Source organism: Etheostoma cragini, chromosome 10 (genome assembly GCF_013103735.1).
Source record: "Etheostoma cragini isolate CJK2018 chromosome 10, CSU_Ecrag_1.0, whole genome shotgun sequence".
NCBI classification, from domain to species: domain Eukaryota; kingdom Metazoa; phylum Chordata; class Actinopteri; order Perciformes; family Percidae; genus Etheostoma; species Etheostoma cragini.
Window position 1 is genome coordinate 25,723,277 of NC_048416.1, and position 12,163 is coordinate 25,735,439.

A 12,163-nucleotide genomic window follows, 5' to 3' on the forward strand; every position below is an offset into this window, starting at 1 on the left:
CCACACACACACACACACACACACACACACACACACACACACACACACACACACACACAAGCACAGATCTCATTTCTGTGCATTTGCAGTTTTCTCTTTCCTCCTCTTTTTCCCTTTCTCCTTTGCTTTTTGGGGGGGATTGGGACTGGTAAGGGGCATCAAGGTGGTGCTGGGGGGGGATCGACGCTGGACTTCTGGCTCCGTTCTAGGAATGCCTTCACGTTTACAAACAAACTGGCTCTTTCGCATGCCCTGTTTGCCTTTGTGGCAGTTTTTTTTTTTTTAGGCCTGTACGGGCAAACACACAGCAGGAAACACTGGCTTGTTGATCGCCTTCACAGACCAGCTCATAAACCCAGCAAGCATGAATGTGGAGGCCTCTGTGTGCGTGTGTGTGTGTGTACTTTGTGTACTTCAGAGCAGCTCTGGACATTTTTTCCCCCCTTCTTTAATAAACCCGTGGGGTGTTATGGAAGTAAACAACCAAATAATTATTAACCGTTGAATCATGAGATTGAGGCACGAGGAGGCTAACATGTCCTCTAAGTGAAGCTCCAACGTAAATAAGAGATTACAGTTTGATTGTGTTGCAACTTTTGTCTGTTCCTGTTTATGAATGTTGCTTGGAAACAACACTAAATCACATTGTTCAACATGTGGCATCCCTCTAGCTCTCTCGCTCACTAACTCCTTTCCTAGCTCGCTCGCCCGCTCTCCGTTTGTAAACAGGGAAACCAGGATGCATGGCCTCATTGTTTTGCATCATTATTACTGACAGGCCTAAATTACTTGAATGATGGGAAACCCTCATACAAAATTAACCCGGCCCCGTGTGTTTACCCTGCCTAAATCATGTTGCTCATTGGCTTATACCAGAAGAAGAAAGGGGGGAAAAAGGCCTCACATCCTAACATCTGCAAAGCACCTGTCCTGAGCTGTGCATGCAAGCCGGGCCAGAGCACATTCGCACAGCGATCACCCCTCATTTTACTCCCTAGCCTTGAACAACGCCAGGATCGTCATGTGCTTTAACAGTTCACAACCTGTGCTGTGTTTTTTCCTGTATCTACAAAGAGCACTGGATGTGTTTCAGATGATATCACATTCTGTTGATATATTTACTGAAATGTGAAGATTTAAAGTCTTCATTTTGTGCATTTTTAATGTTTTTGGTAAAGCATATATTAGAATGCTCCTACTACTTGTTTGTTGTACTGCATTGTTGTAACTACAGTACCTACAGAGAAAATCCAAGCAAAAGGGCAAAATAATCTCCTTTTTGACACGTAGCATTTGTTTTTCCTCTCAAAAAATGTAACTATACGTGGCCGTGGCTTGGTAGGGTTGGATTTCCTCCTACTCATTTCTGGGTTCTCCATAAACAACATGAAATCAAGCAGAGGGTTAACTTGTTACTGCTACAGATTCACCACCAAGGTCAGAAAGCACAGGGGAGACACTGTGCTTTCTGTGTCTCCCCTGTCTCCCCGTTTCCATTACGTGGTACCAGCTCAACTCGCCTCGACTCTACTCACCTTTTTTGGTTTTCCGTTACTAGCTGACAGGTACTTTCAAGGGAGCTGAGGCAATACCAAAAGGTGACTACTGATTGGATGGAGAGAATTGGAACTAATCCCTGCGTCATCAGTGAACAAATCCTCATCCTGAACAAACCCGCCATTTTTAAATAGTTTAGCCAGCGGTGTTTTTTTTTTGCTGCCTCCAGTTTATTTTGAAACTACATCTGTCTTCTGGCTGTGGCAACAGCCACATGCCGAGAATCAAAAAACAACACACTTTGCAAGTTCTGTGTGTGTGTGTGTGTTGCGTTAGACCACAGACCTACGTCTGTGGCGTCACTATGACGAACAGCTACACTCGCCTCACGCATGAGGAGGTACTAAATCCTGAATCCCAGGAGCTCAGTCATTAGGGGAGTTGGGTTGGGAACCGGAGGGTCGCTTTTTCAAGGCCCCATACGGACCAAAGTATGGTGGTGGACTGGTAGCTGGAGAGGTGCCAGTTCACCTCCTTGGAAATACTAAGGTGCTCTTGAGCAAGGCAACGCATCCCCAACCGCTCAGGGCGCCTTTCCATGGGCAGCCCCCTCACTCTGACATCTCTCCATGTAGTGCATGTTTAGGTACTGAGCATGTGTGTGTAATTCAGGCGTGTGTGTAACGTGTGTAATAACAACAGAGTAAAAACATTGTAATTTCCCCTTGCGGGATTAATAATGTATACATTACTATTTTTACATGCAGAACTTGTACAGGGACAGTGCAACATACATGATTGTTGTAAGTTCTACTGCTCACCGTACATGTGAATTTTCAGTCTCCACTTGCATGTCACACAGTGCAGCTGTAGAGGGAAGGGCAGTGACCAGCGGTGCTTCGGTCCACTGAACAATGTCAGAGGACCCACATTGATCTACATGCATGCTTTCACTATTCAATATTCCACAGCACTGCCTCAGCACATGACCGCCTGTCCCACTAACCTCAGACGTTATCAGTGGTTGTACAGGCCAGTAGTTTCCTGCACGGCTCTTGTTGGAGACAGTTGTGTAAGCTGCCTTGGCGCAGAACAAAGCTGCGCTTCTAGAAAAGGAGGAGGGTGGCACAGCAGGGAAAGGTACCTGGTGTTCCTCAGCCTTCGCCACCATTTCGGAAGTGAGTAACTCCTTTGACGTGTGCAGAATTTCTTCCAAAAGGTAACCTGCACTTGCCTGCAGCACCCCCCCATGCCAGGCATTGCATAATTCCATCAGTACTGTAGTACAGAGGCTGCAGGAAGAGTACTGAATTTACACTTTGGATATGACAGATCCGAAAGGATGGTTAGACAGACATTGTTTCATTGAAGGAGCAGCTCTGGATGCAGAAATAATCCTGTTAGTAAAATTAAATCATCAAGGTGCAAAACCAGAAAACTGCAAGTTTTGACATAGTGTTACATTGTAAACTACCCAATTCTAATTACCCAAAATAACATGATTGATTTCACACAACGCTCTTTGGCAAATACCAGTCCCTACTTTCATTCAATTTTGGTTGTCTCTTTCACACTTGAAAAAAACTTTTGAAGTACTTTTTAAATAGTATTGAGTAAAAGTTGACATATTCCAGTCTGTGATTATACATTAAAATACATTCCTTTCACTTTGGTACACTTTGGAAATAATTCCTAAATTCAAATTTTCTAACTGAAACATTAGGTATGATTTCCTATAAATAAGGTTTATTGATCATAAATTCCAAAAATAACTTTAAAACTAAAGTTAATAAGTTAGTGATATGTATTTGAAAATGTCAAAGAAAATGACAAACATTGAAAAAAAGTGTCAAAAGTGTTGAAAAAAGGGAGAGAAACATAATAAAAAGTTCAAAACATCGATAAAAAGCAGCAACAAAAGGGTTGATTTGTTTGCGGAGGACAACACAAGGGTTAAAAATGGTAACCGAGCAGGAGGCACACATTGGAAGTCTGAAATTTCAAATAATGCATTTAGTTGATTCAACTGAAAATAACAGCTAAGGACAGCTGTTTTTTTCATGACTTTGTTGAGGTCAGCTCCTTACCAACCCGTAACGTATTATTTAAAGACGATTTAATGATGTTACGAAAACATAAACTCTTTTATCACCTATATTTGTATATGCTAAATCTCAATAATAGTGTTGTACTTCAGTCATCTAACTGATTTTATTTTCCAGGTCATGCAGCAACTCTCGTTCATCTTGCTTTTTTTCCTCACTGTTAAACAAAACTCTTCTATTTCTCACTTACTCTCACTGTCACTAATCAGCCTCATCTATTACTGTCCACTATCCAAAGGAATATGTTCTACAGCTCTGATATTCATAATCAAGGAATCAAAGGAATTGAAAAAGAGTCCTCTCTTGCACTCGTTGTAATGTCACTTGTATAGAACGCAGAAGCTGCTTCCGCTTACTCGTTCCCAGTGCAATGGGTGGTCATTATAGGTGTCTGTCTCCCGGTTCTGTTTAGTGCAGATCTATTGTTGCCAAGATTGTATAGAGTTTGATTTGTTCCGAGTCCCGCTTGTGTTTGTCCCTCTGTACTGCAATGCTTTTGATGTTTTCAAGGCTTTTTTGTAGACAGATAAATAAAGTACATTTCCAGTACCACAACACATCTACCCTGAAGAGTCTGTGGTTGCAGTTGATCGGCCTCTAACTGTGCTCACATGATTCAGTGGTGTTCGGTGGACGGGGCGCTCTGGCTGACAGCTGAATATCTGTGTCTGTTTCCTGTCCCAGATAACAGCAGTATGCAGAGAGGCTGCCCTCCTGGCCCTACAAGAGGACATCAAAGCTCAGCACGTCGAGGCCAGACACTTTGAAAGTGCCCTGAACACTGTGAAGCCCCGGATCCCCGACTCTCTCATCCAGTCGTATATCAGCTATCAGCAGCAGCAACACAGCGGCCTGTTCTTCTTCTGACCACGCTGCTATATGGACAGAGTCCAAACTAAGAAACCTTGTCCAGTGTAATTCTAAAATCTTTGTTTTTTAAAGAAAAGGTTTTCAACTGCCCCGTGTCTGGCGGACAAGTTACCAGCATGTGATGAGAAATGGACACAACCACCAGCCGAACATGTTACGGCAAATACAAAATAAAAAGATCTGTTTCCCCATGGTACTTTTTGAAATCTTGCCTGTATAATGTTTTAGAGCCTACAGTAAAAAAATGCCAAGCAAATTTTGCATTCATTTTGGGTTTAGAAAAATTAGCTTAAGTGTCATGTTTGATCATATAAAATTTTAACGATGAAGAAAATGCTTTATTTATGTATGCATTTGGTTGCCTCGTCTAACCCAAACTCAGCTAAGGAATGTTAAAGGAAGAAGAGAAGTCACAAAGAAGCACGGGTCTACAACTAAGTTTACAGCAGAATTAGACTGTTTGGGAAAGTCTATAAAATACACACATTTTTGTCCAAAAACATGTCATTCCCAGTTAACATAATAATAATAACGCATTCTGTTTCAGTGCAAAATGTAGTTGGGTGCAGGTTTTGACTGGATTTTAAGACTTTCTAATGCATTTGTCTTTTTCCTACTGTACATCAAAAGACAAGACGTCCTTTCTGTATGTTTTAAGTGCCACTTATTATTTGTAAGTTTAAAAGTAGCCTAAGTTGTGGCTCTTCAGAAATACGTTTTTTTTCCAACAGCACAGTCAATTCCTAGTTGTTGCTTTTTAAAAACGTTTTCATAAAGAGTAGGTTGGTAACACGTTTTATAGCTGGTTAAACTGACAGTGGAGAGCATGGAATATCCCCTTGCACTAACATCTAGGGAAGTAAATAGTAGAATAAGACTTCATCCGGGGACCTTTGGACCCTTGATTGTTTCTAAACCCATAGTTTGAAGAACTCTTCTGCATATCCACGGGGTGAAAACCAACCACGGCTGGTAAATGCATCACATTCATCCATGGTTAATCAGCTAATTGCTGTAATCGTCAGATTTCCGTCCGCACTTCCGACCACTAAGAGCAGGGATCGAGGCGGCCATCTGTCGGCCTACCAGGATTTGCTTTATCACCAAGAAGCTGAATTTGAACATCCAGCCTTAAAGAAAAAGTCGTTACTACGCCACAGAGTCGCTTTACCAGTCCGTTAACTCTAGCAGGCTCCCTCCCTTTTCTTTTTAAAGCATTTGGTGACCCGAAATGGCACTGGAGGTCATTCATCTATTGATTTTTCCCTTTGAATAGGATAAATTGACTTTGTATTGAACTTCCTTTTCTCATGGATCCGGATGTAGCGCATCCGCGACACCAATCAAACCAGACAGTCAGGAACAGAGAGGGGGTGGCAGCGGTGGGGAGGGGGGGGGGGGGGGGGGGGCAGGGGAGTCTTTCCCCTGCTGCTTTTCTCTTAAGGTGGTCCTGGCCTAAAAAAAACAACAACGACCATTTCCATCTCCTCTCATCCATAGAATCGAGCCATGAAACTCTTCAAATGATGGGAAGATGTCCAGATCAGGAAGTTATGCAAGCTCTCCGTGACACATTGTTTTTCCTCTGATGACATAGGTAAAATGCGTAATGGGAACTTTGAAGGCAGCAGAGAAGACATCCTGTTGATGTTTCCTCCCTGAGTTATCTACACATTTACACAGTTGTCTGTGCAGACAGTGGTCTCCCAGAGTTGAGTTTCCAGGACCAGCAGGGCGTCTTTTATTAAAGTCCAGGTTAACCTTTTTAAGAGTGTAACAATAAGTTAATATGCGGGAGTGTGCAGTGCTTAATATCACAGAGATGAACAACTTTAACTAGAAATGCCTAAAGGAGAAGGTCCCTACACTTGTGTTTATAAATGATCTTAATTACATAGACTTTGTCTATTATTATTTGTCAAACACTGGTCATGTTGAGATCCTTAACATGGTTAAAAAAAAGTCTCAGTTTTTCAGTCTAATGCTTTAGTTAGAATCAGGTTTTTCATGTTAGATAAGAAATTATACTTCTGTGTTATCCACTATGATTATTTCAACACAAACCCCAAAAGTTCCTATATTAATAGTGTACTTGTTGTACTAAAATGCCTTTAATGCTTAGAATAGATTGTATCTTTTAAGGACCAACATGGTGTGCCAGTTTATTTTTGAATTCTAGCAAAAAGACGACTCTTCAAAATTGTAAATGTATCAAAAAGTGGTTTTTATTACATTGTGTGTGTCTAAGGCTTGCGTACTAAAAAGGATATAAATGCATGGCGCGTCATCACTGTTTGTCACATGAACCTTATTCATGTCATTATTCATAGCCCACAAGAACGGAAACCAGTATTTTTTTCTCCCCTGAGCCCCCTCATAGAGCCCTCGCAACAACAAAAAAACCCGTTCCACCTTAAATAGTGCACACATCTCGATCGCCCGGCCTTCCACATCTGCCCAATGAATCAGGAGCGGATGCGATGTATCCTTTTTCAGTGGAGTGAATGGCCAATGGGAGTTGGCTTGTCGAGCAAACACTGAGCCCTGCGTTCCCATTCATTCAGTGCTGAGCAGGCCCGCGGAGCAGGAGAGAGCGCACCGATGTCCGCGAGCTGACGACGCTTTTTGCGAGCGCAGACTCACCGCAACAATAAGTCGCCAGAACTCAAACCCAGCTCTCCGCAAATAGGCCTACTCGAAGAAGAGAAAGTCTTGGATATAAGCTCTCTCGTGTTTGATTCTTTATTTCTCCAAGACGTTTTTACGCCTTTTAATTTTGTATCATTTTACAACAATTCCTGCGGGACTGAGGTCGCCTATAGACCGTGCGCAGCAGTTCTCCGGCTCCACTTGGGATTTACTTTGTTTTATCCTGGAACAAATGCATGCGTAACTTGCGCAGAACTTCTCCGCTAAACTACCCAAGAAAAGGGAATAACGCAAAGGGATACACTCGCACTTGGATTAACAGCCAGTGAATGTAATGCATCATAGCTTATAGAATACGTTTGGACATTGCCCCTTCCTTTTTGGATGGAGTTTTGGTTGGCTATTTGATTGATGGATTCGACGTTATGGATGGTTGTACATAGGTACGTATCTTCATTACTATTTTACACTTGTTTTACTTCTATTATGTTGCGTTTACGGTCTTTATTATACGATAGTAGCGCACGTAGCGATCTAGTGTGCGCCGCTGGAGCGAAATAAATATTTGGTTAGACTGGTGCACGCAACCTAAGACTCAACGTGTCATTTTCAGTGTGTTTTGCACTGGGGGAAAACAACTAATTAATCGCATTTATTTGATGAAGTTGATGGATTTCGATGCCTGTGTCCGCCCGTGGCTCTCCTGTAACAAACACCCTTCCCCCCACGGCGGTTGTTTTCATTCATAAGTTTCCCCCGTCTATCTGGATGCGTCCTCTAATGTCTCTTGATCTCCGGCTCTGTGTGTTTTACAGGATCCGTCTTTTATCAATGCGCACGACGTCTCCTACTTTAAACGCGCTCTGTGCGGATAATCCTATGTATAGTGCCTACTTTGAAGCGTGGACTATTACATAATATAAAGAGTTTGTTTATTTGCAAAGGGCAAACGGATCAAAAATCCCTCGGGCTGCAGTGCTTCTCCCTGGGAGCTTTAAGATCCGTTTCACTGGGAAAACGTAAGAGGCTTTGGCCTCGTGCAGGTCGGCGTCGCTTCATAACATCCACGAAGGCTCAAACCCAAATTGCTGATGGTGTTGATGGCATAAACTCGGTTATTGGATTTATAATTTGCTTGAAATAAACTTCACAAATCGCGTCTGTCTGTAGCGTGAGGGGACATTTTAATCCGACAAAATTCCAAGCGCTCGGTTCGTTTTTCCACTGAAGTCTGTGTTTTGTCGGAACTTGATCTCACCTTAGTTTTTTTTTCTGTACTTTTGTTCGTATTTCCCTGAAATCCTTTTTGGTGTAGTAGTAGAATACTAAGTGAGGCAGCTCATTTAGTTCCCTTGGATCGTGTCCTCATTTCGTCGCCGCGGTGCATTTAAATGTTAACTAGTCATACAAATGTAAATGAGGAGGGGAAGTATTTGTAGGGCCTACTGAAGTTCACATGTGTGCGTATTGGGGAGGAAGGTACAAAAAGTCTTGTTAACAGTCAACTTTTTCCCCGGGTTGCCTCACTTAACGGGATCAAAAGTGACACATTGCCTCGCTGACAGGGTGAAAACAGTCAATCTGAGGCAATTTAAAACAAATCTTCTAATGTTACAGACACTTATTTCACAAAAACAAAAATACATGTTTACAACTTGGTATTTTTGCTGCTGCAGAATAGCTATTGTGTTATTTTTTTAGGAACAATGATATGATATTAATTGATTTCCACTTGGCTTTGAATCTGAAATGGCCATATCACCCCTCTTCCATCAGGACAGTGTGTGTTGTGCCATGTTTTGCTGTGTCTGATTATGTCCTGTCCCTCCTTGCCTCTCCTTTGTCCCTCCCCGGCCTCTCTTCCCCCCTCTTGCAGGTTTTCCGATGCATGCCAAGTCCACGGTGAATGTCGGAAGTGGTGATCACCCCAGATGGAGCTCCAAAGTCAACATGGCCCCGGCGGTTCATTAGTGGTGATCCAGCCGCCTTCCCTAGAGAGCCGGCAGAGGTCGGATTACGAGCGGGAGCTCCAGCATGCCGCCATTCTCTCCCTGGACCAAATCAAGGCCATCCGCTCCAACAACGAGTATACCGAGGGGCCCTCGGTGGTACGGAGGCCCCCTGTACCCCGCATGGCCCCCAGGCCCCAGGAAAAACAGGAGAGAACTCACGAGGTCATCCTTGTCAATGTGAACAACAATTATGAGCACCGGCCATCAGGTCACCACCATCACGTCGGGGGCGGCGTGGTGGTTGTGGCTGGGGGACAGCAGCACGGCGGGTCCCGGGCACCGGGGCTGAGCCGCTCCACTAGCACAGGAAGTGCCGCCAGTTCAGGGAGCAACAGCAGTGCCTCCTCTGAACAGGGACTCTTGGCACGCTCGCCCGCTGCCAGGCCCGGGGTGAGCTTACAGAACCACCACAGACCAGAGCGGCCTGTTCGGACTCAGCCCAAGCCCAAGGCCCTTTTACAGCCCCAGCTGGGACCTCACTTCCATCAGCCTCCACTAGAGGCTCCACTCAAACCCCAGGGCAAAGGGAAATCAGACTTTTCTGTCTCTGGCAACGGGGTGGTGGCTGCTGCCGGGCACCAGTTCATCTGTGAGCGCTGTGGGAAGTGCAAGTGCAGCGACTGTACGGCTCCCAGGAGCCTGCCTTCATGTCTGGCGTGCAATGGTCAGTGCCTCTGCTCGGCTGAGAGTGCCCTGGAGCACGGCACGTGCATGTGCCTGGTTAAGGGCATCTTCTACCACTGCTCCAATGACGATGAGGGGGACTCATGCGCTGACCAACCCTGCTCGCTGTCACGTTCCCACTGCTGCTCTCGTTTCCTGTGCATGGGATTAATGTCGGTACTCTTCCCCTGTCTGCTATGCTACCCACCCGTCAAGGGGTGTCTGAAGGCGTGCCAGGGCTGCTACGACCGGGTTAACAGGCCCGGCTGTCGCTGCAAGAACTCCAACACTGTCTATTGCAAACTGGAGAGCTGGGCCCCACAGACCCAGGAGAAACCTTCCTGATCGCCCCTGTGTGTTTGTAATTGCGTGTGCGCGGGAGACTCTTGATGTGGATCTTATGATGATTATGATGATGATAGTCACAAATTAATGTTTATCAAACATTCTAAGCACCTCCCACCAGCCTCCCCTCCTCGCTGCAGAAAACTAAGGAGCTAAGCAAAGGAGTAACGAAAACCACTCTGTTATTTTTATTTACTCTGGATCAGGACCATGTTTTTACAGACCAGTGTTTGCCTTAACTGTTTCTATGTCTATCCTCAGCTCCTCATTAACACTATTTTTTTTAAAAATATATATATATGAAAGTTTTTCTTCCGTTTTAGGTAGGCAGTTCCCACTGGGCCTGTGTGCCCTTTGGGAGCTGCCTCTCACCAAATCTGTGAAGGACGATCTACTATAGGGCAATTATGTAGCTGTTACCTGGTATTCATAGCAAGCAGGTATGTTTGAATTTATTGGTTGTTACCACACTAAAACCGTGGTTCCTATGCTCATGTTGCATTAATGAAAGCACATCCATCTCATAGTGTGTTTCTTCTCCACTTGGATATGTTTCTCTCCTTTGACCCATCTGAACTCTTCATACACATTCTGTGGCATTCTCCCCTGTTTTGTTTTCTTTATTTTTGTGAAAATTGTATGCTCAAAATCCATAAGAGGAATTCTGGCTATTTTTTAAAAGAAAAAATGTCTGTTAAAACATTTTTTTGTTGTAAAAAATATTTATTATGTGAAGCTCTATTATTTTATGATATTTATTGCAAGAGACAGTCTTAAATTTACTCATGTCTGAATATAACAAAATATCAAATACTTACTGAAAAATTAAAGGGTGGCACAAAAGAAAACTATGTTAACTTTAATGCAGAAAATATATTAATTAATGAAAAAAAGTACTGTCTGGTGTCTTGATTGAGCTGCTGACCAACAGTAACCTGCCTGAGGAATGAACGATCTGACTGATGGCTGACTTTAAGGGTTAAAAGGTTGAGTTCAATTGCAAACAGAAAATCACTGTTTTCTGCGTGTGTGTGTATGTGTGTGTGTGTGTGCGTGTGAATGCATTTGTGTGTATGTCCATGCTGGGTGTGGAATTCCTGGTAAAAATGTTCAGCAGTGAGTAGAAACAGCTTGTAGCTCAAAATGTGACTGTTTACATTCTTGGAGGGCTTCTTTGCTGCGATTCTCCTCACTAACCTTGAAAGCTAAACAATACAGGTCATTGACACGATTAGCCCCAAAGCTGCTAGCATCAACAGAGCCTCCACATTTCCATGAGTTATGCTCACAGGAAGTAACTCGCCTTCTAAACCCCCCACTCCACTCACCAGCCAACAAGTCACCACAAAACTATGCACTATAGTTCACTCCCTGGGCTTTAATGCGGCTAGATCGGGATGTTCCCAAACTCCCAAATGGTCTCCATATTGAGGAGCCCAACTGTGTGTGCCTTGAGAAATGAGAGCGACCATTACGAGTAGCCGGGCCACCTGTTCAAAGATAATAAACCGGGGCTATCAATGCTGGGCTTTTATGGCGTGGTTCCTGCACTAAAAGCAACGACAGGGGCAAATCCAGCCCCCGACCCACTCTCCCCCCATTTGGCCGCCTCTTTTTGTCAGTGAATTTATCACTTGGGAAGTCCACTGACCCCCCCCACCCCCACTGGCACCCACTCCCCCTTCCACCTCTGGGCCCCCAGGGGATGAGATCATCACTTTGAAAGTTGGTTGGTCAGCCAGAAATGCCAACAGTTGGGGAAACAAAGTGTGACCAGGAATTTATCTGGGACAAAGGAAAAAAAACATTCTGTGGCTTAGTTTTGGAAAACTGCAGGGTTGGCACGAAAGCAACACAACCGTGTCTATAATCAGCTACATGTGACGGTGGTGCCCTTAGGTGCTGTGTGCAGCAGGCCCGGGATCTTTGGATTCAGAGTTTTGCTAAACGGGAATACGAACCTCTTGATTTAACATAATTGAATCCCATAGTAAAAGCTGCAGCAGTATTGAGAAGTAAAAG

The 12,163-nt window shown here is 44.0% G+C and overlaps 2 protein-coding genes across 2 annotated transcripts in view; both read left to right on the forward strand.

Annotated features, from left to right (window-relative positions):
* Positions 1-4,649, forward strand: part of spata5 (spermatogenesis associated 5) — a 110,134-nt gene extending 105,485 nt beyond the window's left edge. Inside the window, exon 17 of the mRNA XM_034882951.1 lies at positions 4,287-4,649. Within this exon, the coding sequence (XP_034738842.1) occupies positions 4,287-4,469 (183 nt within the window). The 3' untranslated portion in view covers positions 4,470-4,649. The remainder of the gene's footprint in view (positions 1-4,286) is intronic.
* Positions 4,650-6,907: 2,258 nt separating this feature from the next.
* Positions 6,908-11,034, forward strand: spry1 (sprouty homolog 1, antagonist of FGF signaling (Drosophila)). Its single transcript, XM_034883920.1, has 2 exons — positions 6,908-7,564; positions 8,998-11,034. Exon 2 carries the CDS (start codon positions 9,053-9,055, stop codon positions 10,139-10,141), a length of 1,089 nt encoding a protein of 362 aa, XP_034739811.1. The 5' UTR covers positions 6,908-7,564; positions 8,998-9,052; the 3' UTR covers positions 10,142-11,034.
* Positions 11,035-12,163: the final 1,129 nt, after the last annotated feature.